At 52.3% G+C, this 25,786-nt stretch overlaps 7 protein-coding genes across 7 annotated transcripts; 4 read left to right on the plus strand and 3 right to left on the minus strand.

The window, feature by feature from the left end:
- Positions 1–2,110: 2,110 nt before the first annotated feature.
- On the plus strand, positions 2,111–3,229 carry CGCA056_v003385 (uncharacterized protein; the record flags this gene model as incomplete). Its single annotated transcript, XM_037318642.1, has 3 exons — positions 2,111–2,487; positions 2,558–2,735; positions 2,786–3,229. The coding sequence occupies 3 exons, from the start codon at positions 2,111–2,113 to the stop codon at positions 3,227–3,229; spliced, it is 999 nt and encodes a 332-aa protein (XP_037182483.1).
- A 1,129-nt stretch (positions 3,230–4,358) lies between these two features.
- CGCA056_v003386 (uncharacterized protein) lies at positions 4,359–4,790 on the plus strand (the record flags this gene model as incomplete). Its single annotated transcript, XM_037318643.1, has 1 exon — positions 4,359–4,790. One exon carries the CDS (start codon positions 4,359–4,361, stop codon positions 4,788–4,790), a length of 432 nt encoding a protein of 143 aa, XP_037182486.1.
- A 127-nt stretch (positions 4,791–4,917) lies between these two features.
- Positions 4,918–7,490, minus strand: CGCA056_v003387 (putative transcriptional regulatory protein; the record flags this gene model as incomplete). Its single annotated transcript, XM_037318644.1, has 7 exons — positions 4,918–5,139; positions 5,200–5,554; positions 5,609–6,084; positions 6,144–6,610; positions 6,966–6,981; positions 7,045–7,322; positions 7,412–7,490. 7 exons carry the CDS (start codon positions 7,488–7,490, stop codon positions 4,918–4,920), a joined length of 1,893 nt encoding a protein of 630 aa, XP_037182485.1.
- Positions 7,491–8,075: 585 nt separating this feature from the next.
- CGCA056_v003388 (uncharacterized protein) lies at positions 8,076–8,386 on the minus strand (the record flags this gene model as incomplete). Its single annotated transcript, XM_037318645.1, has 2 exons — positions 8,076–8,148; positions 8,211–8,386. 2 exons carry the CDS (start codon positions 8,384–8,386, stop codon positions 8,076–8,078), a joined length of 249 nt encoding a protein of 82 aa, XP_037182488.1.
- A 1,820-nt stretch (positions 8,387–10,206) lies between these two features.
- On the plus strand, positions 10,207–12,093 carry citC-1 (Dehydrogenase citC; the record flags this gene model as incomplete). Its single annotated transcript, XM_037318646.1, has 2 exons — positions 10,207–10,434; positions 10,495–12,093. The coding sequence occupies 2 exons, from the start codon at positions 10,207–10,209 to the stop codon at positions 12,091–12,093; spliced, it is 1,827 nt and encodes a 608-aa protein (XP_037182487.1).
- Positions 12,094–12,518: 425 nt separating this feature from the next.
- CGCA056_v003390 (putative cutinase 1) lies at positions 12,519–13,374 on the minus strand (the record flags this gene model as incomplete). Its single annotated transcript, XM_037318647.1, has 3 exons — positions 12,519–12,789; positions 12,863–13,074; positions 13,177–13,374. 3 exons carry the CDS (start codon positions 13,372–13,374, stop codon positions 12,519–12,521), a joined length of 681 nt encoding a protein of 226 aa, XP_037183485.1.
- A 10,621-nt stretch (positions 13,375–23,995) lies between these two features.
- CGCA056_v003391 (uncharacterized protein) lies at positions 23,996–25,524 on the plus strand (the record flags this gene model as incomplete). The annotated part of the gene is made up of 3 exons (XM_037318648.1): positions 23,996–24,027; positions 24,095–24,606; positions 24,671–25,524. The coding sequence occupies 3 exons, from the start codon at positions 23,996–23,998 to the stop codon at positions 25,522–25,524; spliced, it is 1,398 nt and encodes a 465-aa protein (XP_037183486.1).
- Positions 25,525–25,786: the final 262 nt, after the last annotated feature.

A 25,786-nucleotide genomic window follows, 5' to 3' on the forward strand; every position in this document is an offset into this window, starting at 1 on the left:
GTCGACAGAAGCCAATCCTCTTACTTTTTCAGCTCCCTGCTAATGTGGAGGTGGATCCTGTTGCTTTGCATTGTCCCTGACTAACAAGAAACCGTTATACTCCTCCGCAATTGAGACTCCGCGCGTGCTGCACACACCAGCGCGCCCTTACTCATACCTCATACCCCAAATTCTGCCCAGCTCCTGACCGGGCGAGCCTCAAGAGCCTCGCGTTTCTCGGGATGCGTTATTCGCGTCTTTACGCAAGGTTCTCTGGGGTGTCCCGCCCCCGCGCTTGAAACACCGCCTCGCCAAGTTCAGCCCCTCCAAGTGCCGAAGTCGGTGCTACTCCGGCTGCCTTTGGAAACCGATCCACATGTTCTAGACCTTGGAGGGAGAAACTGAGGTCGTGTAGGTGCTCGTTTTCGACAATCTTCTGTCGATGGCGCTGAAAGTATCAGCTGGACGCGATTCGTGAGCCCGGAACTTCAGATAAGGGTAGCCTTGGAGAAGCTCTCAGGGCGAAAGACAAAAACGAGGCCGCGCAGCTGAATCTCGGCCAGATACATGCCTAATTGGGATTTTGTTAAATTCTGATTGTAATCTTCCAATTGTTGGTAGTAGCTGCCAAGCATGAAAGTGCGCTTTGGTCGCTATTGACAATACGAATCCGAGAGCGCGAGGAAGGCACACCAGTTTTTGTCGGCGAGACGCAAATGCATGTTGTCTCCCGCATGAATGCAAAAGATCACGATTCAAAGCTGATTGTTATCTCATGTTCTACTGGTCGTTCAACGCGTCCCCCATTCAATCAATTCTGAAGACATCGTCGACCAGGGCACCGGGTGGGATGTCTCATAGTTTACGAGCGGAGCAAAAGGGAGAGATGCGATAGGTGAAGTTCTCGCCCAGAAAATACCCCCTTCGTCTGGAATTTTCCAACCCGCATCAGACAATCAGCTTGGGCCAAGGGTCCAATGGCGTCGGCGATTTTTCATTTGAATGACTTCACTCGAACCCGAGCCTACGGACATGATGGGAACGCCGGCTGCGATGTTTGCTTAGTCTTTCTCCGGATGACCCCTGATTTAAGCAATAGCGTGAACTCCTCCGCACTCGTCGGCCAGCAACAACCTTGGCAAAGGTGGTCTAGACACCAGCAAAGATATCGATGCCCCTCTTTCGACCGATGCATGGCAGAAGCTTCTGAACATCTGGTGCCTTGTCTCTCCTCTTCAGTGACGTAGAGAAGAACGCCGAATTGGAGGGTACACCCGGTACTTCACGAACATTCCAATGCGAAAGCGACATCTTCTTTCATCACATCCCTTCACATATCACCACCTTCTTCTGAAGATGGAGGGTTGCGGCGCAGGTAAGTATGTCGAGGGCCCCCGACAACATATAAGTCCTGTACCACGGCTCATGCTTCCCAGCACACCCATTGTATGAGTGGTTCCCGGGGGCAGCATCGTAGTGACGAAGACCTCCCCTGCAGGTGACGATTCAAAAAGTGTAAAGTTGCGAATCTGCCAGGAACTTCCAGACAGCTCATGGATTCATGACGACCCAAATCGTGGTCACCTCTCGCTCCGATAGGCCGCGTTTCATGATGGTGGCCTCAGCACCTACCAGTTCGTGGAGAGCAGAGTTTCCCCACGGGGCGCCCCATCGATATGCCTGTTATATACACATGGGCATGGGTTCGATCAGAAACTTTTGTGCCACCATACTGAACCCCGCGTGGCATCATACCCGACCCCGGTCGTGGATGGGTTGAGAGAAAGTCCCCGCCGAACCCTGGTGGAATCGGCGCGCGCAAACACGCCGACTTTTTGCGCTGTCGATTTCGGCTCTTTTGTCAATCTGCGGGCTTCATGGCCGTTTCTCTCATTCTGCCCATGCCCCCTTGTTCGATCAACAGTTAACCGATGCAGTTGTAGTTGCCTCGGCGTCACGGCTTGTGAAAGTTTCTGGCTTGACTATTTACGTGATGGCCCGTCCCACGACCTTCCGCGCTTCCGACGTGGGAAAATCGTAAGGCGTCCAGATTATCAGCGTTTTCGGATACCCAATACTACCGTAGTACTTCGCTATACGTTTTCCTTAATCGTTTCTCACATTTGCCATCATGAGGCTCTCCGTCATCATCCCATTCTTCCTCTGCCTCTTTGACGTGGTCTCTGCCGAGATGGCAATGCCCGTCGAGGCGGCAAGAGGCGGTCGCGGTAGAGACGACAAAGCGGACAAGTGCGGCAAGAGAGGATGCAAAGGGAAGGGCGACAAGGAGCCCGTCAAGGGTGGATCGGCGGCTCTGCAAACACGCATTGGAGATCTCCAGCAAAAGGTCGCCAACGCTAACGACAGCGTCGTACCGTTCAAGGGTGGCAGCCTCAAGGGTCTTGTGGGGCTGCTGAAGGTTAATGAGGCTGTTGTCGAACTTGGTAGAACCATCGATCTCGGAACCAAGACCGCAGAGAACACCGATGTATTGCCGGCAAATGAGTCGTAAGTTCCAAACAACACCCAAACACCGCCGCGAAGCCTTGTGACTGACGAATGGTTCTCTTACTTGCAGTACCACTATTGGCACGCGTTTCTTGGCCCTTCAACCGGACATCAACAACCTCCTCACCACACTTGAGGGGAAGCGTCCTCAGTTTGACAAAGCTGGCTTCAAGATCCTTGATGTCAGAAGTCTCATCCGCGATGACTTGAAGATTCAGTCAGACAAAGCCACCGACCTCGGCGGTGCCGTGAGTTTTCTGTTGCTTTGTGGATTGAACCAGTGCTAACCATCATAAAGTTGACGAAGATCCTGGACCGTAGCCTCCAACCTATTGCGCAGGGGGTCATTGACCAGATTCAAGGCAACTTCACTGGTGCCATAGATGAGTACAAGGGTCGCGGAGGCAAGATCAAGATCCCAGCCAAAGCCGTTCCCGCGCTGTCGGACCTACTTGCGGGCGTTGCTAGAGCTCTCGGCATCGGCGACAGGGACAGGTCGGTGATGATGGTGGCCGGCTTGGAGGCTGAAGCCCTCCCGTTCCCGGCAACCAACTTCCCCAACGCCGACGCTGCAGCCATGGACATCAACACCTTAGACACTGCCCAGGCCAACAAGGAAATCGAAACATTTCAAGCTAGCGTCTCGGAGCAGTCGCTCTCGCGCCTCGGTGACGACGAGAACGACCTCCGTGGTATCCCGCCGCTGGTACTGGCAGTCTTGCGCCGCTACGAGGTTATCTGATATGGAGCCATGAAGCGCCTGAGCGAGGATCACTTTTTTAATGTTTGGTCTAATTGAAAGCGAGATAATTATAGTGCGACTCTATGATGAACGCAGTAATGAAATCACGAACTGTATTACTTGTCCATGATGGTGTCACATCACATTCGCAATACTGTCACTGAACGTCTGCTATACCGTCACTGAAAATGCCTGTGGCACACTCCAGAGGATCCGTCGTGATATCTCACCGCATCAATAGCTTCGGATGACCACCGATTCACTAACGCAAGACCGATCGGGTCCGTGGAAAGCCGTGGAAGTTCCAGGCACTTGGTGGTTGTGGAAGCCTCAAACCTACATATGTCCGCCAAGAGATCGATTACTACTAGACCACCGCATCTTGGCAAAATATACTTGTAGCTGTCTCTGAATCCCCGCACGCGGACCCGTCGTCCGGCAATGAATGTGTTGAGTCAGACGTCATGAAAGTTTCCGCCAGCCAGGAACCGACTGACTTTTCCAAGATCCCCTCACGCGGAGCGAGTCCAGATCAGCCAGTCACAGTCGCCGGCGTCAAATTGTGTTCACCTGACCCTCCCATGCGCCTGCGGAAGCAGCCTGAGCTAGACCACGTTTAAACTGGAATTAGAGTTGCTAGCGTGGCTCTAGACGGTGCCGATGGAGAGAGATCTCGGATGGAAAAGAGGGGTAATGAGATGGAGGCGGCTGAGGATGGTCAGAAAGAGTGAGTGATATTTCTCCTATTCTGCCGGTCTGTCGATCGGAATGGAATAATGACGTTGGCATCCCACCACAACCCGGCCAAACCGTCTGAAACTCAGGACGCTGGTGGTGCGTTTTAGACTTCTCGTCACCGCTTTTTCTTCCTTTTTCTCCCTCTGCCGTCCGCGTGACAGATTCTTCCGCCAACTCGGTTCGGTCTTCGGTGTCCGTTCACCCAGCCCGTCTGATCTCGCGGCTCTTCGCAGAACAGCTGCAGTGCATAAGTCAACGTGGAAGCCGGCCTGGTCCGTGAGGCCAAGGTAGACCCTGGAGACCGCGCAACCGAGTCCTACCACGGATGCTGATAATTACCCCAGAAGAGATTTGGGTAAACTCACTCGCTGCCCACAAGGAGCCTCGCCGAATGGACGCAGCAGGTATCGGCTCGGCCTGGAAGATCATCCCGGCGCTCGATTCGCGGGACATCGTAGCCACGGTCAAGTTCTACACAGGCGAGCTGGGGTTTACCCTGGGCGGAATGCAGTCCGACAGCGAGGGCGATCCCGATGGTCGGCCCAACTTTTGCTCGGTTTACGCAGGCGACAAGGCAGCCGCGAACCTTTATTTCTTCCGGTGCGAACCAACCAAGTTCGTGCCTGGACGAGCATTGATCGCTTTAGGAACGATCGGTTTGGACGCTTTTCACGAGTCCGTGATCACCAGGGGCACGGCGGAGGTGGTCGAACCGATCCGCGATACACCGTGGGGATACCGGCAGTTCACCATCAAAGACTTGGACGGAAATCACTTGAGGCTTTTCAAATTCTTAGAGGGTGGGAACCCGGGAACCGACTGATCTCCAGGAGCAATGCCTAGAGGTCTTTCTAATCTGACTGGATAGTTTACATGTCTATTCTTGGTCTCTATCAATGCCAAGACATCTAAGATTACATTCGTAGGTCCGTTGGAAGCTGGTCTCAAGGTCAAGGCTGATGCGCATCAAGCTGGTCATCTGGATAAGTTGAAGCGGGAATGTCGTGTTGGCTTGCCTGTCCTGGGTAAACCAAGGGTTCCCAGTCGGGCACAAAGTACCCAAAGAGGTTCATTACGTCAGTTCCCATGAAGGTGTTGGGTCCCATGGGGAGCCCCTCAATGTCCATAGGATCTCCCACTCCAGGTGGCCCTGATCCAACAGCCAGATTCATCTGTAGTATCCCAGATTAGCATGGGGTTTGTTGTGGGATGAAGGAGAAGCAATGACGTACCTCCGAGAGATCAGCAGCGACATCCATGGCTGCGAATTCCTCAATATCATCATGCGGCAGAGACCAGTGAGGTTGAGAAAACAGCGCCTGTCCGGTGTCTGGAAGCGGCTGCTGCGTTGCGTCGCCGGCTATGCTCTGGCCGTTGACATCGCCAACATACGTTCTTGCGATGTGTGCGAACTCGCCAATTATCGAGCCCGGAATGACACCCTGGGACACATACTCCAGTTGGCTGGCGTGACCAACGACCATGTCGAGCAAAGCGAGGTTGGATGCAACCTGCTGCCCTTTAGGGTTGTGGATGACAAGGTCGAATAGAACGAAGAAGCCCGTGATCGGAATACCTACAAGCATCCTGTACAAAACGAGGGTGTAAGCTTGAATAGATTCTCAAGAAGAGATTACGTACCACATGGGTGTATAAGGTGCCACCTCAATGAGTGACGTGAGTTCTAGAAGACATCGAGAAGTCTTCTCCACTGTCTTGAAGACAGTTTCTCTCCTATCATGGTTTGATGGTGGCAGGTGACGAAGGGCCATCCTCGAGATGGTCTGAAGAAAGCTGTTGTAAAAGAAATGCATGACAAGAGCTACCGCCTGCGTCTCGGAGGAAACAGGCAGGGTAGCAGGCTTGATTGAACCCCCTGGCCTGAAGCCATTGTCTGGCAAAGCAGCTCTCCAGTCTTCGATTTCCTCAGTTAACTGGTCCACGATGTCCAGAAAGTATTCGTCTGCATTGACCGAGACCCCAACCGAGAACAGTGAGGTATATGCTCGAGATAGGAGGCGAGCATAGCGAATGAAGGCCACAAACCAGTTGAAGTCTCCAAAGTAGGATTCGGGCGTGCTGGGAATCGGACAGGAAATATCGCAGTCGCTGAAGCCCTTCTGACCGTTAGCCCAGGGACCGATTGCGGAAAGACATTCTGGGTCCAAGCACTCACCGAGCTCCGGCCATGATGAAAGCTGGTGACCTTTTCTAGGCCATATAGGACCCAGAAAGTCTTTCTATACGCCTGCGTTGCATAGTTGCTGAACCTCGCTTCCGCCAGGTTCTGCGCTCTTCTCACCGCCTCTGATATAATAATGTGATCGAGTCCCATCGAAGACATCCCCAGAGAGTATATTGTCATGGCTGTGAGAGCCTGCAGTGTGGTGAGAGAGTCTGGGAGAAGCATCAGGTCAGTGAAGTTGGCCAGAGCGGCCGAGAAAAGCTCCCACGACTCTCCCCTCCCTGGCTCGTAACTGCCTCCCCCATCGTACTGGCTTCCGAGGGCGAGGACTGTGTAATATAACGAAGTCCATGATTTGCTCCTAGGTATGGTGTTGGGTTGGCCCTGAGCAGCTGCCGTGGCTTCAAAAGCCGCGCGGTCCAAGAAGGGGAAGCGCGGATGGACGCGTTCGAAGTACACTATGCTCAGTCAGCTCGCATTCCAAATTTGAACAACTCTGAAGAATCGAAAAAAAAGTCGCACGTTTTATGCATTGCAGCACTCGGGCTCTGTCGTTCAGACATGCGGGTGGTTGCTTATGGTGGGCTGACAGGTCGGTGCTGAAGCTGGAGGCACTTCTCAAATGATGTTGGACGGTGCTGGATATTCGTGCAACCAGTTCGCTCACTCTGTCGTGGCCGAGGCATTGGGACAGGGACTTCAGTCGAGCTTCCGAGAAGAACGTGAGGCTGCTGTCACCGCCGACTGAAGGTGGCATAAGCGATGATCCTGTATTTCGATTCGGGTTGAACGCCCATGGCGGACGGCACTCACCGAAGACGCCGTTTCCCTTGGTTTTGTCTTCGCATCAGAAAAATCGCATCTTATTTTGGGGGGATCTCGGGTGTCTCACTTTGACAAAATGCGATCTGCTAGGGTGTGTCCTGGTGGATGTGGACTCCTCCGCGCGTTCAATGACACGATCCACCAACAGATCCGGGATCCGGTGCGGTCCGGCCCGCCCAGCATCGGAGGATGCGGACGGCGGAGTGGGGTCCGCATCCGAGTTGCTCGCATTCGGTGGCTTCGGTGATGGTGGAGTTGCGAAGTCTATGACGGAGACGGTGCAGTTTTGAGCACCATCACCAGAACCCTCAGCACCATTGCTGATGGTCATGAACTGTCGAACTACTATATGCGGCATCATGGTCAGCACCGTATAGGGGCGTAACAAGGGTATATGCAAGCTGGACAACCCGTAATTGGTAGAGGTATCTTACCATTCGGTCGGCGGCCTAGCTTCCTCACGCTGAAGATGCACTCGGTTTTCCGGCGCTTGAGTTCCCAAATAGTCAACATCTCCCGAGCCCAAGACCGAATCAGATCCTGCGATGGAACTTACGACGCAGTTGGCACATGGGCCTGGCGATCCTAGTCATGGATGATGTCAGCTTTTGTTGACCGAGGAATCGAGAGTGGCAGAGTCAACCGTACCGGAGCAACGGACTTTGCGATTAGTACACGCATCGCAGGACTTGTGAGTTCTCGAGTTGGCGACTTCGGTGGTCATGCTCGGTAGATCGCGAACCCTTTGGGATGAACCTCAACGGGAAGCGTACGGGGGAATCGAAACGTCGGGTTTTGTGGCGTGGGGATACTGGTGGCTTTAGACTGGGAGGCCGGGCCACAAAGCCACGCGAGTCGGACGCGGCCTCGGGACCGATTTTCCCAATTCGGAAGTGGGTCCCGAGCTTCGGGTTCTCTAGCAGAAACTCACCGACCCCTATGTCACGACGCCAAGCGTTCTACAGGTGGCTCAGGTCCAAGGCGACGAATCAAATTTTGAGCATACGATTATTGAATTTGAAGCTTCAATGCTAGGCTAGTTCTTTACAGTTGACTTTTCCAGTAGCCACCCATTCGCCGTCTGTTACCCACAAGCCCCTAGTAGATCGCTTCAGCAATCGTGTAGACTGGGTACGGCCAAAACAACACGACTGAGAAAACGCCAACGTACCTGGTCAAAAAAAGTCAATGTTTCCTGATCTCTCGTTTCAGAATATCCACGGGTAAACCTACTGTGCGACTCGCACTCCAGCTTTCTTGATTAATTTTGGCCAATCTCCCGGCTGAGACTGAGTCCTCTGAGGAAAAAGCTCGCGAGAAAGTGGCTGTGTCGAGGCAAAACGTGCTTGAAGTACTGGAAGTGGTCTGTGCGAGAGCTGTCGCGCGAACCTAGCAGCATTAAGACTCATTTTGAGATTGATCCGAGTCGATGTGGATGATAGACTTTGTGCAGTTGAAGCACAATCGAGGTTGTAGATTGATTTCTTGCCAGCGTTTCATTTTGAAAGTTCCATGGCCGCATGGCTCTTGAACATTTATATTCAAATCGTCCACAGATGCCAGATGCCGTCAGAACGTCTTGGACACGCGAATTAGCACCTGGCTTTGTTCGACAACCGATGGGGAACAGTCATCTTTGGGTCGCCCAGCCGAAGCAAATGATTCCAAGGCACGCTGAAATCTCAGAGCAGATCCCGAACACTCATACGCGAAGCCAAAAAGAGTTTGCCCGGGGACTTACAATTTGATTTCGGGATGCGAAAGCCGGGATTCACGGTGGTACGATTCTCTCGGTGATGTGGGTCCAACGGTGTTTGCCATCACCGGGCTGTCCGGAGGAATCGGGGTCTGTCCGGAGGTTGACTGAGATAAAACAAGCATTTTCAACCCGAAGGTCAGCTTAGCAGGGCGTACTACCTATTTTTAGACTCGCTTGCGGTGCTGGATTCATTTCCGTGACCCGGCCGGCCTTGCGGCTCTTCATGGCATACATCATCAATCACCCAGCTAAAGCTCGCCAAGCTCAGTGATGTCGGGGCAACGATGCCTGCTTACAGATGCCCGGAGTTTATCTGCTAAAGGACGGATAACCGTTTGCTACATAAAAGACAGGAAAATTCTTTATGGCCAATCTTTTTCTTTATTTCTTTAAGGCTTGTACCGCATGCTGATGGCCGCCCTGTCAGTCGCAGTGGCCAACAAGAGGCCGCCAGATACAGGGGTGCGCAAGGTAAAGGTCCCTGTACAGGTTGGTTTTGACTGAGTGAATGATTTGAGACCCAAGGTATTTATTTCTCTGCAACAGATCGACCTTGCAGTTCGAAACCGGACCATCCAGGAACACGTAGCACTTTCTTTTTGCTTTCTATACCATCTCGATATTCGTGCTTCCTCGTTCGGGCGGAGGCGTAGAGTCGTGAGTGAAGGATTGAAACCCATGTTCATGAGCCCCATCGGCTTAGGCGCTTTCACTGAAGATGTTCGCTACAGTCCACTTCCAATACAACGCTGACTGCAGCCTGCTTCTTGCGAGCGTTGTCACCTTCAATAGCTTCAGTTTCCCCTCATTTTCAAAAGTTCTACGATGAAGGACCATCAATTTGTGTGTTTCCAAGTATTTGTTTGCCTGAAATCTTCGAGTAAAGTACCTACAATATCATCTGTTTCTTTGCTGTCGCGAATACAAGTGGTCTTGACTTCAACGCCTAGGTGCAGGAGAGGAAGTTGGGGTCCCCGCAGAATGCGTGCATCTTCTCCACAGACCTCTGCTGAAGGCCCAAGGACGCCAAAAGATCTCCAGACATTCACATGTCACTATGTGTTTAAGTGTATTCTGCAAAGAAGCCCCAATCATCAGAAATATGAAATATTGGCAAACTTCAAACAGTTTCGTGATGCGATATGGTTATCGGTAATTATGCACCGCCGAGAAGTAACATAACAGCGTGAAAAACACGTCCCTTGAACATGAGATTGTTCAGTTGGTTGTACCCATAACCTTGCGGATTTCTCCACTGGAAACGGCTAGACTCATGCATCCCGCTCATGATATTCCACCGAGCCCTTGTGAATGCGCAGTCTGATCATGGCTGCAGCCTAACGCTTACGCAAGTGAGATTGCTCAACAAAAGTTTCGTCTGAAGTCGAGAACCCCCTCCTTCCCCTCACTGCTTTCGTCGCCGCTGGACTGTTGTGGCTTTATCCCTGCAGCGCCGAACTATCATCGAAAATGTCATCTTTGCAGGATCTCGACGATGCTTTCAACTACGTTATCGTCGGTGGCGGTACTGCCGGCCTGGTCGTCGCCTCAAGGCTCACTGAGGATCCTGAGGTCCGCGTCCTGGTAGTGGAAGCTGGGTCCGATCAGAGTGCGAACCCGTTGGTGCTGACACCCGGACTCATGGCTGGCTTGTATGGAAAGGAGGAGTATGACTGGAACTTCACCTCGGTCCCTCAGGTATGTTCGCTGAGACGTTCTGTCGCTCAAATACTCTTGGGTGGTGCTGACTCTTAACAGGCAGGACTGAATAATCGTCGGATCAATCAGTCTCGTGGCAAGATGCTCGGCGGAAGTTCGGGTCTGAATTTCATGCTGATGCTTTACCCGACTAGGGGCGTTCTTGACGCCTGGGGTGGTCTGGGAAATGACGGCTGGGACTTTGATTCTCTTGCGCCGTATTTTCGAAAGTTTGCCACCGATCATCCGCCTCCACAGTCGGCGAAAGACATTGTCGGGTTGGGCTACCACGACGACGCCTTGAACGGAAATGGTCCTCTGCAAGTTTCCTTTGGCGAGGGATACGGCGCTGTGAACACGGCCTGGATGAGCACCTTTGAGAAGCTCGGGCTGGGCATGACTGGAGATCCGCGCGGTGGCAAGGCTTTTGGGGCTTTCCAGAACCCTTGCAGCATTGATCCAGGGACCAAAACTCGAAGCTATGCAGCAAACGCCTATTACACAACCGAAGTTTCAAGTAGGGCGAATCTTGCTGTATTGACGGAGGCTTTGGTGAAGAAAATCAACTTCAATACAACAAGCGGCGATGCTGTAGCCACTGGAGTCCAGGTGGTTGCAAAGAACGGAGAAGAGAAGGAAATCTCAGCCAAGAACGAAGTCATTTTGGCAGCAGGAGCCCTTCAGACTCCCCAACTCCTAGAATTGTCCGGTATTGGAGGCAGGCAACATCTTGAACGCCACGGAATCCCCGTCATTGTGGACAATCCCAACGTGGGCGAGAACATGCAAGATCACCCTGTCGTCTGCCAAAGCTTCGAGGTCAGCGACGGCGTGCCCTCGGGCGATGTTCTGCGTGATGCCAACATTCTGAACGCCCTCGTCGGTCAATACCAGGCGACCCGAGAGGGTCCATTGGGTCAAAGCACAATCAGTTCAGCATATACACCACTCGCTGATGGCAGCGGCCTCGTCCAAAAGGAAGGGAAGACAAATCTCTTCGAATCTCACAAGGATCAAATTGAGACCTCGGCAGCTAAGCTTGTGCGCTCTCTGGTTGAATCTCCGGACGAGCCGACCTGCCAGTATCTCCTATTCCCATCCCAAATCACGATCAATGACCACCCTGCGAATATGGCTGAGTACATTCTGCCGTCTCACCCGGAAAACTACATCACAGTCACAACGGTGCTGAACCACCCTTTCTCGCGCGGCTGCGTGCACATCACGAGCCCTGATTTCAAGGACTTGCCGGCATGGGACCCGCGATACAACGCGAATCCCCTGGACTTGGAGCTGCTTGCACGCAATGTGCAATTTGTTGAGAAGATTGTGGGAACGGAGCCATTTGGCGGTCTCATCAAAGCTGGGGGCAAACGCTTGCCTGAAATCAAGGGGAGTGATCTGGAAAGTGCGAAGGAGATTGTGAGGCAGCGGCAGATCTCCCTTTTCCACGTTTCGGCAAGCTGTGCCATGATGCCGCGCGAGCAGGGCGGTGTCGTTGACGATAGGCTGCGTGTCTATGGCACGAAGAAGCTTCGCATCGTGGATGCTAGCATCTTCCCCATCGAGCCTTCAGGAAACATACAGAGTACTGTATATGCTGTCGCGGAGAGGGCAGCCGACCTAATCAAGCAGGACAGGAATAGTGCGAAGAACTAAACACTTTGGGGTAGATGTTTTCCATCTGTAGTGGATCAAAATATAGAAACCTGACCATGAATACGTGAAGTCTATTATTCAATTCGTAGGCTAGAAGCTTAATCTTAGAGACAATCAAGAGATTGATGAGAGTCAGCTCGGGGGAAAATGATGGACGGTAGCACGTGCATCAATGCCGCAGTTGTGTAGCTTGGTGGTGTGTGATGTAGAATTTCCAAGAGCACGGTCAAGGTTCTCAATAGATATCATTTCATCATTCTAAATAGGCTAAACTCGCTCTCAAGCCGCCAAATTGTCATCGTCGCGTCGTCAAATGAAGGTGGTGTGTACCTTGCAAATATGGCCAAGTAAGTCTGTCTAAATTCCATCCAGAATTCAATGGTCATACCCTAAATCCAGTTTTCCAAATTGCGGACCTCAGAAGTTTAAATGTTGCCAATCTTCCCGATGAGAAAGTCGACGGCTTCGGGAACCCGTTTCACGTAGTCCAGATGAGAGGGCTCTACCTCCAAGGTGCCTTTGCAGACTTCGTCGGCATCATTACAAATAATCTTGACCCTATCTTTCGGAAACTTGGGAATCTGCCCCTTGTCCTGGGTGTTCTGCGTATCGCCATAAGTGATGACGCCAAGTATTCTGTTCTTGGTCGAGTCCGAAAGACTCTCGATTGATCGATGGGCCACAGCGGCTCCCTGACTGTAAATGCTTGTGTTATTACCTTTTCATGCACTAGAGTACCATTAAGAATACGAATAAGAAGGAGGCTTACCTATATCCTCCAGCCACCAGCTTCGCATTCGGACACTTTGAAGCGGCATCGTTCAGAAGCTTCCTCATCGTTGCGACGCCGTCAGGATCGGCGCCGCCAGGGAGGAAATTGGGAGTAAGTGCTGCAGCATAATCAACTCCTTCGGTCGCTACTCTGTTATCCCCGTACTTTTTCTTCAAGCCGTCTGAAGTTGGGGGTCCAACGGTCGAGCCCTGGTGGAACGCTTTGACGTCAGCTCCGTCTGATGTTGTCGAGCTATGCGAATACGGACGCCTCAAAGCGGTCGCGCATCCGAGTCGGGACGGGCAACTCACCATGTTTCCGGTCTCCACAGATCCACGGGCGAAGATGAAAATGACATCACGGCAGCCGCCTCTAGTGAATTCTTTTGCTATTGTGCCAGTCTCGCGTGTGTCGAGCTTGGGTGCGGTTTCGATCTCTTTGCTGCTGATGGGATAGATAGGGCTGGAGAAGGCGACGGAGGCGAGAATCAGAGGGATGAAGGCCTTCATAGCGGTTATTGACAACTTGGACTCTTTCTGAGACTTTGGTCCGTGGTTGGTTATATGCCGACGTTTTGTCCAGTCCGGAAACTTGGAGATGTCTGAAAGACACAGGTATTTGCTTCACATAAACATACCACAGCGTCCGTGGTCAGACGCTTTGCCTTTATACTTGAATCCTTTGTATTGGTGTACGATGTCTCGCCGCAACGTTAGGTCATGATGGCAAAGTTGCGGGGCCGGCATTGTACGCTTCACCGAACATCATTCAAGATTGGCTCAGGAAAGGCTATGCATCAAGCTCCCGACCGGAGAGCACCGACGGAACCCCACATTCTAGTGGTGGCCATCTCAATACAATGACCGCACATGGCAAACGCGGCTTTGACTGACAGGAGGATGCAGATGGGACGGGTCCTTCCGTCATTAAGGCCACCTTCCAGGGATCCCGGACGAGCGGGAACTCGGTTGTCCGAGCCTCCAAATACCGCCTTTTTCGTCGCATGAGAATCTGTTTTAGGAGACGTATTCGCGGAGAACAGCCTAGAACCAAGGCAAGATTTGTTGTTGAAGAACGCTGGGTCGTTCTGCCCCTGTCTTGGTCGCGGTGATGTCAGTGCCCTCTACCAGCCACGACCTCCATCTGACTTCGACATCCAATGCCAACAGCCAACAGCCCTAGAACTCTAATGCCATGGAGCATGAAAATCCAGTCAAACCACGGACTACAGTCCTTTCCGACCCGACTAACTGCATGCAGCACGACTGTAGGGTCCTGTTGTGGTGCTTGCTTGTTGATGTGTTGAGCACAGACGGTGTTCGTCATGTTCATGGTCTCAGCTAGAGAAAGATTTAAGAAACAACATGTATCCGATGTTCTTTTGTTTCGTAATCATGTGGATTGTCAGAATGTCTACCTGGACAATTTGCCAAATCTTGTCAATACGAGCGTGCTACGTACAGCTCAAGCTAAGTTGAAGCCGTGTGGTAGGCGCACGCTGACCTTGAGGCACAGCAGTTCAAGTTGCAAGTAGGGGGGCGTACTCAAGACTGATCTCAATGTCGAGAGGTCAAAAGTTTTATAACCTTCGCAAAGCGGAATGGTTGATGTATTTGATCTGGCAGCCCCGATACTCGGGATAGTCTTAGACTCGTAGTTGATTTCATCTTTTTTCCGTCACACTCGCCTCTTCTGAAACACCACTGGAAATATTCGACTCAATAGCCGGAAAATCGCGCTCATCATTGGAATTGATATCCATTACGATGATAGCCTAGGTATCTGCGGAGATTTGGGTTCTGAGAGGTGCTGGTTCTGTACGCTGAACAGCACTTGGCAAATGGTCGAAATCGTCGAAACTTCTTCTAAGTCCGCTTCGTTCCCATTGGTAGTCGACTTCAAGGTTCTTACATTCTTCAAAGTTGACGCCCTAGGCAGATTTCTTTCTTACGATTATCTCGTTAACCCTTGTGACGAAGCTCATAATACCGAGGATGTACTCTGCTATCAAACAAAGGCGTCTAATTGATGCAGGCACTGCAAGCCAAGAGGAGCACATATAATTAAACAGGTGTGAATAGTTGTCTCAGTTGTCGGTCCAAGCAGCACTCTTCAAACAGGTCCTACTTCCTCCCCAGACAAAAAAACGTTGGTTCAAAAGACAAAAGGAATATTCAGGTCTTGAAGTCCGGACCAAGCAAGGTCGAATCAACACCGCTGTGGGAAATGGCTTCCACAGTCGACAGCAGAACACCTCACGGCGGGAGTTAAGTATTGCGAGTAGTCGAAAGATATTATCAGCATAAATCGTTCTGCATGTCTAATTAAACTGCGACCGACATGGTATGTTGGGCCGTAAAGGCGTTTGAAAGCGGCAAGGAACCTGAGTCAATCCGCTCGGTTGTCTCCGTCTAGCCAACTTCCGAGCACACCGTATTCAATAAAATGTCATGTTATCCGTCGCAAACACGGGGACTTAAGAGAACGTATCGCTTTTTCCCGCAGCAGAATCCGCAGGACCACAACAGTCCTGAAAATTAGCGCAGTTTGATTTGGTTTCAGTAGCTGAACCTTCGCCACTTGATGCGTCAGACCTATCACGATCATGCAAGCGCGCTTACATGGCTGAAGGTGTATAAAAGAAATGATTGTGGCTGACTGAGTACCTGCGATTTGCTGTCTGCGCATACACATCCAACCCATCGCCATCATGAAGTTTACCGCTGTCGCGTCGGCCATTTTTCTCCTCCTAGGGGCTGCAGCTGCTGGTCCAGCTGAAGCATCAAACAAACTGGTCCGTTGGGGTTCTTGTATGGACTTTTTAACACAAGCTGACTTAATTCTTTCGAGTACTTAGACGGAACGACAAAACTGTTCATGCTGCGTCAACGGCGTGAGCACGTTTGCTAGCTGCAGTGGCTGTTGTGTTACCTCGTCGGCTTTGGGGACCTCCTGCGCGGGCAAGGCTTGCGGAACGTAAGAGCGAGATCTACGACTGGTTGAGGAGGAAATTTATGTCTAGGTCGTTCAATGTGTACATGCCGAAAGCAGCGCGTATAAGTTCGCTACCCCGAACTGATAGGTTTTGCCTCCCATTTGAATAGAAATCCAGAATCAGGTTTCGCGGCCTAAAAACTCAATCACTGTCAAATATGCTTCATTAAAACCCGAATAAACGGTTCTGCCTTCACCAACTACCTAGCTATTGCCCACCAACGCCCCGCACAGCGGAGGTGGTCATTTGCCTCAAGCGCAGTCATTGGCTAAACCCCCCTCAACGCTACTTATTGGACTGATAAAGGCAATGGCCGATTTTTGACTCTGTTAGGCAACCTGATCGGGTTGGAATCTGCCTTGTGAAGGCGCAGATGTAGGTGCATATGCAGGCTGACAATGATTTGGGCGCCAAAGAGCGGGGATGACAGCGCAAGTCATGTTTGTGTCATCAGGTCTGCAGCCTCACTTTGCCAGAGGCCTCTTCTTATCTTCACGGAAATAAGGGCCAGCTTCAATTTTCTCTTCTTGCGTTTAACGCATTTCTCCGTGGCGCTCATTCCGCTCGTCTCAGAGCTTCAGTTTCCGCCATGTCCGATCCACTTTCAATAGCGGCCTCTGTCGCAGGTATTGTTTCGCTCTCAGCAGCTGTGTTCCAGCAGGTGACCAAATTTGCCAAAGAAGCAAAACATGCTGAGAAACATGTTAAGGAGCTCGCGAGCCAGACACGAAATCTCTCCGGCGTCTTGCAGAACCTTGCGCTACTGGCATCGTCTCTAGAAGATCAGGAGTCAGCAACCACTTTCAGGGCGCACCATTTGTACGCATGCAGCAATACACTTTACAAGGTTGAAGAACGCCTGAAAAAGGCAGAACATGACTTTCATTCAGGTAACAAAGCCAAGGCTGTTCTCCGCAGTTTGAAGTGGCCATTCTCTGCCGACGAGACGAAAACTTTGTCAGCGGACGTGGCTACTCATAGTAGCACTCTCGAGCTGGCTCTTTCGGCGGAAACCCTCGACAAATTGCTGCAATCTCTGGCGAGCCAAGATGAGATCAAAGCCGGCCTTGACCTATTATCACGCAAGGATCAACGAGATCCAGAGCCGTGTGGAATTGGATGACCGCCGACGAAAGATCGTTAATTTCTTTTTGAAGGTCAATCCTCAGCCGAATTTCCAGACCGCAATGCGCCTCCGGCAACCTTTGACCGGATTATGGCTCACTGAAAGCAATCAGACCTATCTAAAGTGGCGAGACATCCCAAGTTCTTCACTCTGGCTCAGCGGTATCCCCGGAGCTGGGAAAACGGTTCTCTGTGGTGTCGTCATCGATGAAGTCCTACAATTGAGCAATGATTCAACGGCAGTCGCTTTCCACTTTTGTGACTACAAGAACCAGGACAGCCAAAAACTGATTAACATTCTCTGTTCCATCGCTGTTCAGCTATCTCAGCAGAATAGAGAGGCCTTTTCTCTGCTCGAGGACCAGTTCGAACTTTTGAACCCTAGTGGGAAGCTTCCCAAAGAACCAGAGACAGGAATGTTACTGGATCTCATTCCTAGGCTTTCATCCTTCTATGAGAAGGTTTATCTTGTCGTGGATGGCGTCGACGAATGTGGTGCGGGCATGGGCGAAGTTGCTGCAGAGCTAAGGCAGCTTTCGGAAGTTTGTCGGACCCTCAGCCTTGCTATATTCAGTCGAAACGAGCAAGAAATCCACGAAGAGCTCTCTGAAAGCTTCGCACACCTTGAAATAGCAGCGCATACGAAGGACATTGATCTTTATGTCTGCGCGGAGATGGGCAAACGAAGGCAGCTCAAGAAGATAAGACTCCAAAGTCCAGATTTGGCTGAGGAAATCCGGGAAAAGCTTGTTAATGGAGCAGAAGGAATGTGAGTTTCTCCACGTCAGATCATACCCTGCGGAACAACATCTAAGACTTAATTTTAGGTTCCGTTGGGTCGCCTGTCAACTTGACTATCTGTGCGAGCTCACGACAAACCGCGCTCGCCTATCTTCATTGCCCCCAACACTCCCAGAAACATATCACAGAATTCTCTTCAGGATTCTGCAAGCAGGCCCTGAGGTTGTAAACCTGGTCCGCAAGTCTCTTCACTGGATATCTCTCGACAGACATCTTTCGTTGGACGAGTTACGCGAAGCTGTGTCCATTCCCGAAACAACAATTCCTATGTTCAGCGACGACGATTGGGTAGACACCGATCGTATTGTTGAAGAATGTCGCAGTTTCATCAGAAAGCGATACGAAAAGTTGCCAACTCAAGGGAAACCGTGCGAGAAGACTTATATTGAGTTTGCACATTTTACCGTCGAGGAATATCTGAAACGTATTGATCCTGACAGTGACGTGGGGATTTTCAGACTTGAAGAAGAGACTGCTTTGATCGAGCTTTCAATGACCTGTCTCCGCTCTGTACTCATGAGGAATGTTTGCTTCAACAACGGAGGTCTCGGCAAATTCGATTTGGTGAGAAACATTACCAGAACGTTCTATGCAAACCCTTTCTATTACTATTCCATTTGCATGTTATGCGGGACATCTTTCACCGACGATAAACAGCACGACATCATATGGACTCATATCGAAGAATCTGCCGTTTTTGAAGCCTGGGTATCATTATTTGGCCCAGAAAAAAGCCCTTCGTTTGTTGCACTTGCATTTGGTGCACTACTTGGCACTTCCGTGCACAATCCCACCATCTCTGAGTTGCTTGTCTCTGATGACTGTAAGTTGGATGAGGAAAGCGACGTTGACAATATATTTCAGCTTCTCTGCGTGGTTCTTTCATCGAATTTCACGCCGCTAAAGCTTGCAGCTGCTCTGGGTTTGCCACGATTGTGGTTAATGCTATTCCAGAAACCTAGGAGTGGCCTCTATGAGACTATACAATCAAATCTTTGTTGTGCCATCAAAGGACCTAGGATTTTTATCCCAAAAGAACTGTTTAGAGATTTCTTTTGCAGAGAGTCTAAACCTTTTCACTGCAGAAAGCTCCGAGAAAAGACAGCCACCCAAATGCTTAGAATCAATATCACGCCTGAAAGCATAACGGAGGCTATTCCACAATGGCCACAGCTAGACCGCACGTCACCTTTGTTATTTGCCATATTAGGAGGACAAGAGTCCATTGTCGAAGCTTTGCTCCGACATGGACTGACGTTGAGCTCAACACAATTGGACTTGATACGCAGCGTTCTCAGTCATCCAGTTGCAGCGTACGATAACATTCTTCGAATTCTCGCCGCGAGGCAATCACCCATAGTTGCTAACCTTGCCATCACACGGGTCCCATTGAAGGGGCCGGAAAACGCAGAGGAAACTACTGACGCTGATGGAGACTGGGTCCTCCCGCCGTCGGTTCATCTTCTGGCCCGGGCCATCTCACGGGGCGATGTGCAACTTTGTAAAAGACTATTCAACATAGGCATCTCTGTCGATGTCGATCTTCCTGGTTGTGTGGAGTGTCCAAAGAGGCCACTTTACCTTGCGATAGAGAATCTCGGACCTTTCCAATATGGCGAAATACTTGGCCTGATCCTAGAGCAGGCAAGTCTAGATGACTCGCATTGTGGAAAGCATGCCCTTGGTCTAAGAAATGCGATTTCTCTATCAATATGGCATGGGGCCCCTAGAAAACATCTGGGCTCAATGCTAGATATCTTCTTGCGCCACGGTTCGCTTGGAATGGATCTGGACCTGAGTCCCTTCCACGTCGCAGCCTTGGCAAGGAGTCTCGTAGCTCTCCAGCAATTGCAGAGCCACGTACAAAAGAATTTCCTCGCTTATCGGTATGTAACTCCTCTAAATTCAGCTGCATGTAAACGACTGACGTATTTCGTAGGGCACTTTATCGCCACCTGCCATGGGCTCAACAGACGTCCTGGAAAGAGTTTTTTGCCGCTGCTGCTAGCCGTGTCAGCCACTATTCCTCAGCAATGGAGCTCGACTGGCCACTTGGCAAGAACTATTCTGGGAGCGCACTTCACTATGCCATCGATACTAAGCATCAACAGTGTATCAAGTTCTTCATCGACTGCGGCGCTGATCTCAACGTTCTGGATGAGTATCAAAGATCTCCTCTCATCTTGGCTGCAATCTTGAACAACTTTGAGGCGGTAAAAAGCCTTGTTGCTGCTGGGGCCGATTCATCCATTCATAACCATAAGGGAACCACGGCACTCATGTGGGCCGTCGAGAATGGAAGCATGGAAATGGTCGAACTGCTCGACAAAGCCGGCTCAGATCATACGTGCGATTATCTGGGAAACACAACATTTCATAGAGCGCAATGGCACATTTCCCTAGCTCCAAAACTATTCTCCTACTTTTGGAGCAGAGGCTGTGACCCGCTTCGCCGCCTTAACGTCAATGGCCTGAGCACAATCACATACGCCTTTTACTTAGGTAAGGACACAGAACTAATGACGGTAATACTTAACTCTGGGTTGCTATTTGAAATAAGTGCGGGCGACACCGGAAACCCGCTGTCTTACGCTGCCGAATTTGACGATTACCAGCTACTCAGAAGTCTCTTGCGACTTTACAACCGATGGGGAATGATTGACGACTATCTCCACCGCGGTGCATGTGATGCGCACGCCCCTTTATGCAACGCAGCAGTACGGGGCTTCGTCTCATGCATCGACGAGCTACTAAAGTATGGACCGAAGATGGATCACGAAGGCTGCCTTCAAGGGAGCGCATTGATGGGCGCCGCCACATACGGAAGGATCGAGGCCACCAAGAAGCTCGTCCGCAGCGGCGCGTCAATCTCATACACAAACAGCGAGGGAGTTTATCGGAACGCGTTCGAGGCTGGTAAACGTCATGCTCACATCCGGAAATGGTTCCTCGTTGATAGGTTCCGAGATCAGAACAAGCTGACGGCAAATCCATACTGGGGTGATGAGGAAAATCCCGTCGTCAAGGAATGGAGCGGCATTACCAAGGTTGAATGGCGCTTGACGGGCGCCAACCTAAGACGACACGATGAATCGCGGTTTGATTATCTCTGCAGAATTCAGGAAATCAAGGAAGACGCAAGAGTACAGGTGATGGTACGAGACACGGTGACGTTTGCAACGAGTGCAGGGTCATCATGAAAGGTCAGGTCGGATTTCGTCAAGACCCCCCCCCCCCCCCCCCCATGGTAGTTTCCTTTCTTTCTTTCCTTGTTAGATTATCAATCAGAACACGCCATCGAAACATAAGTAGGTCCCAGTGATGAAGTCAAGGAGTTGAAAAAAGAGGCGATGAAGATAACGAGATTGGGAAGACACCTGAGACTGAACCAAAGGGCATCCAGGGCATATTAGACCAAGAACTTCAATAATACATCAGCTAGGTAAGGTTTGCACTAGGAGACGCGCGAAATCAGTCCGACTAGCTACCCAAGCTTGCGAGAGTCGGTACGTTTCCCTACTGATCTAATCAACGGCAAGCGTGTGATAGACTAGACTTGGAGAAAGGCAGACGCGTCCAGCAAGTCTAGAAATTGTTGTCCAAGTTGACGTCCAGTGATAGCCAACCCACTGGTATTGAGATCTCAGGTAAAGAGCGCCTGTATTAATTACCTGGCGTACGCCAAGTCAATATTGAACAACATCAGCAAGAGTGCAATCTAGCAGAAGCCGGCATCGCGAACATCCGCCCTCGCTTGGAAGACACGGCTCATCTCATATATCGTCGGACTTCAGTTTAAGCTTAGATGTCGAAATTGAAGGCCACATTGAAGATCGAAATTACTTTCGGCGCTAGAGGGAGCAAGGAGTCAGGACCCCAGCACTTCGCCAGCCAAGATGGGATTGACTCGCGGGAGCATTTAGAGTTGTCACTGCTGTAAATTAATCGTGTCCCACTCTTTGGTGCCGAGCCCCCTTTCCTTCGAGGCCAAGCTTTTCTCCGGCGGCGCAGCATCCACAGGGGCAGTGCGTCAGAGATGTTGCAAAAGGCCAGCCCGAGGGAGGAAGCGAAGAGGCCTTGACTATTGAGTCCGAGGGCGTTGTCGCTTGTGACTCGAATAAATGATGGCCCGAGGCTTGTGCATACCCTTCTGAGAGAGCCTCACATGTGGCAAAGCCTTACCGTTATTGGCATCCCGCCCCCTTTCATTTGATGATTGCACGCACACCAGATCACGAAGTTGCATCCGCTGGATGCCAAGGAACTGATGGGCAGGCGTCACGGGAGCTTCGGCACCAACTTCAAACGGGCTTGAACGGGGTGTGACGTCGTAACATTTCACCTGATGTTGGCGGCACCGCACGGAGGATGGGTGTCTGCGTCGAACAAACACAGGATTTCAGCCACGGAGGCGCCAAAAGGAAGCACTGCTCACGTTCTCGAACAGGAGAAGGGAGGAAAGAAAGCCCCAGGGGACGGTTCGTTCGAATTTAATTGGGCGGGGACTGGGCGTGTGGGCAGATACAACATTGATTAAAGGCTGGTTTGAGCTTTTGTGCACAGGGCGGCGAAAAAGATGCGATTGTCCGATTGAGGGCCTGTCAAAGTAAACCTTGGCGTTTAGTAGAGTTTGCAACGAATGGCAGGAGAGCAGTCGTAGTAGCATTCCGCCCGTTTTGGGCTTTGGGTCTCTGCCTTCCTCTCATCTTATCCCCATTCAAATTCTAGTCGTTTGAGAAGAGCGAATGGACTCTGTTTTGGGAGGATGGCTGCTGAGACTGATTGGCGGAAAGGATCGGAACCGTTGGCTCCCCCGTACTCGCGTAGTGCATTTCGCAGTGTATGTACGTGCTCTCTCGTACAGGACGAACCCCGGCAGCCCCGTCACCAAGAAAAGATCAATACGGGACAGCCGATCTGATCTTCTCAGGCACTGGCGGCGACGGCGTGGGCGGGGAGAAGACATTCTGAAACTGTGCGCCTCTCCCGACTTTTGGTGGCTGGCGGCGATGAAGCCCTGGAGTGAAGAGAGTGTACAGAGTACAGCTGCCAGCAGTGCGAAGAGGTGGACCCTTGTTCCGGCCGGGCCGCCCACATCGGCACCAGGGCTGCAGGATTGCAGCGAATCGGGGATCCGGGACCGCGGCAACAGCGGGGCGGCTTGGCGGAGAAGGGATCCATTGTTCAACGTATGGACCCATTTAAAGACCCGCTTAAAACTTGGTGTGGACCGGGGCTTTATTGGGTCCCCAGCAAAAAAGGTGTCGCACCAGCGTCTTTTGGGACTTCTTGGCACCAGGTCTGAAACCGTGAAACACCAACAACACTGCAGGGCCTCGTGTCTTCTTGCCCTCTTGCCGCCGCCGCCGTCTTGGACCCCTCCCATTCAGTCCCATTCTCCTCTTCAACACCCCCGACGACCTCGCGTCCTGTAACCCTCCTTTGGCTCCTCCTCGCGCTCCGGACTTCCTCTCGTTTCCGCTTGCCCACCCGGAGTGGGCACTGAAGAACTCCAGTCCACCACCACCACCAAGCCAGTCCAGTCCAGTGTTCGAAAGGGATGGATGGATGGTTCGCAGCAGCGCTTCCTGACGCAATGACAGACAGCGGCTGCACGGGCGCAGCAACCACCACCACAAGAAACCTTAGACCACTCTAACGACAGGACGTTGCAGGGGAGGGGCATCGAGAGACGAGACCAACCGGCGGTTTTGGGCCACGCAAGGAACACTCCTCCCCTGGTCACCTTGTCACCTTGCGATGTGACGGCGCCCTCACCTGGTCTTCGTTCTTGCTTACGTTATACATACGGCCACTTAGCACTTCGCCTCCTGGCCCTCGTTCCCGTTCCTCGATCTCTGCATCGAAACAAAGGGACGTCACCCCCCTCTCACTCCCTTCCCTCCCCCATCTTCGATCCCCCCCTCCTGTCGACACATGGCCAAGATGAGGTGAAAGCTTCCAAGTCGACATCAAGCTTTCACTTTTCTTCATTCTTCGCCTTTCCCTTCTTCACGGGCGGTGCCCACTAACTTTCTTTCATTCTGTCTCTACAGCTGGGCTGCTTTCTGTCCGTCCCAACACGACGACCTACATATCTCATTTTTCACCCTTATTTTTTGATCACGCGACCATCGAAACAGCTTCACTATCAGTTCTCGGGTTGAAACATCTGGTCATTTGAAACTTGAGCTTGGCACTACGACAACATGGAGGCTGTGGCGAGAAACATTGTGAGAAGGTAGGACTTGTCACTTGATGGCATCACGACGACATCTATATGACCGGCGTGACTAAAACTTCACAAGGCGTATCCCCCGCCGCCGGCCACGCTACCAGAGAGACGACTTGCGCATCGAGATCCGCGATGACTCTTCCGATGGCGAGGACTCGCCCTCACCGGACCACTCCAGCTTCCCGCCGGGCGTGAGCAAGACTCACTCCCCAAAGACAAAGACCCATTCGCCAAAGACCACGGACCCGCCACCGCCGCCACCGCCTCCCGTCCTGGCCCCGGCCAATCCCACCGGCAACGACGAGACGACGACGACCTCCGAGTCCATCACGCCGTCCAGCGCACCCTCCCGGGATCCCTCCCGCGAACAACCCCGGCCCACGTCTTTCCCTGCCGCTTCTGCCACCCCGCCGTCCAGGACTAGCAGTGTTCCTACCGCCCTTCCCGAGAGCCAGTTCACGACGACCAAGCCGACTCTCGCACCGACGGGAGGCACCACGAGGGGGGGTAACGAGATTGGCCTGGGCGACGACAGATCTTCAGATGCAGGATGGACGCCAACTGCCATCGCGTTCGGGACTATTGGTATGTGACCAAGATGAAGCAACCATCCGTGTCTCTCACGAGTGCCAACTAACATCCTCATCAGCCATTGCCGCCTTATTCCTCGTGATAGGCTGGGGCCTCTGGTGGTTTCTCAAATACCGCAAACGCCGCGACGCACGCCGCATGTACGAACGCTCCATGTCGCCCGACGGCCACTACTGGAACCCCGAATCGACCTTCTCGCCCTCCCAGCAGCAGCCCGCCCGCCGCGCCCCGTCCAGCATCATGGCCGAGCTCATGGGCGCCGCCTACGCCGCCGAAAACGGCTCCGCCGGCGGCGGCTACCACCCGGACGACCGCGACTCGCTCACCCCGCAGGGCTACCTCGACGAGAAGAAGTACGCCTCCGGCCGCCAGCTGCCCATCCTCGAGCCCGCCCCCGTCCACCAGCCCAACGTCCGCAACTCCATCGCCAGCTGGATCCGCCGCCACCACCCGCTCAAGCTGAACCCCCTCTCCGGCCGCAGCAGCGTCTACTCCTCCCGCACCATGGGCGCGAGCGCCCAGAGCGTCAACGCGTCGCCTGTGCCGAACGTGCCCGACGCGTACCGCCCCGACAGCCAGCAGGCCGGCAACGCGAACAGGTACACCGCGTCGAGCAGGTACGGCACCGAGAACCAGTCCGACACGAATTCCATCCTCTCCCTGTATGAGAACCGCCAGCCACCGGCGGCGCCGGGACAGCAGGGCCGACCGCCGCAGCCGCTGTGGCTGGAGACGCCGCCGCCGCTGATGCATGGCGACCGCGGCGTCTCGATGGCGCCGACGGAGGCGACGGAGAGCACCTGGCGCAGCTGGGGCGGCGGGGTGAACCACCCGCGCGAACAGGCGCCGCCCCCGCAGACGCCGCGCCGCGGATGGATCGAGAAGTGCATCAAGTTCGGAGGACTCAAATAATTGGCTGCTGCTGTCTTTACAACAAGGGACCTCCAATGTTCCGGTGAATCCGAAGGACGACCCGGCGAGTGTATCATACGGGAAAAGGTGTCCCTCATCGTCTGCACATACTACCGCTGCGATACCACACAAGCTTCATCCCATCCTTCATACCATAGTGTTAAATGCTGTTTTCCCGTGTGCATATTGAGACAAAATCAAACAAAACGTATATATAGACCGATCAGGGGAATAATCGAAAATTTCCAAAGACAGTCCCTTT

Source organism: Colletotrichum aenigma (genome assembly GCF_013390185.1).
Source record: "Colletotrichum aenigma strain Cg56 chromosome Unknown KSG_Cg56_contig02, whole genome shotgun sequence".
NCBI classification, from domain to species: domain Eukaryota; kingdom Fungi; phylum Ascomycota; class Sordariomycetes; order Glomerellales; family Glomerellaceae; genus Colletotrichum; species Colletotrichum aenigma.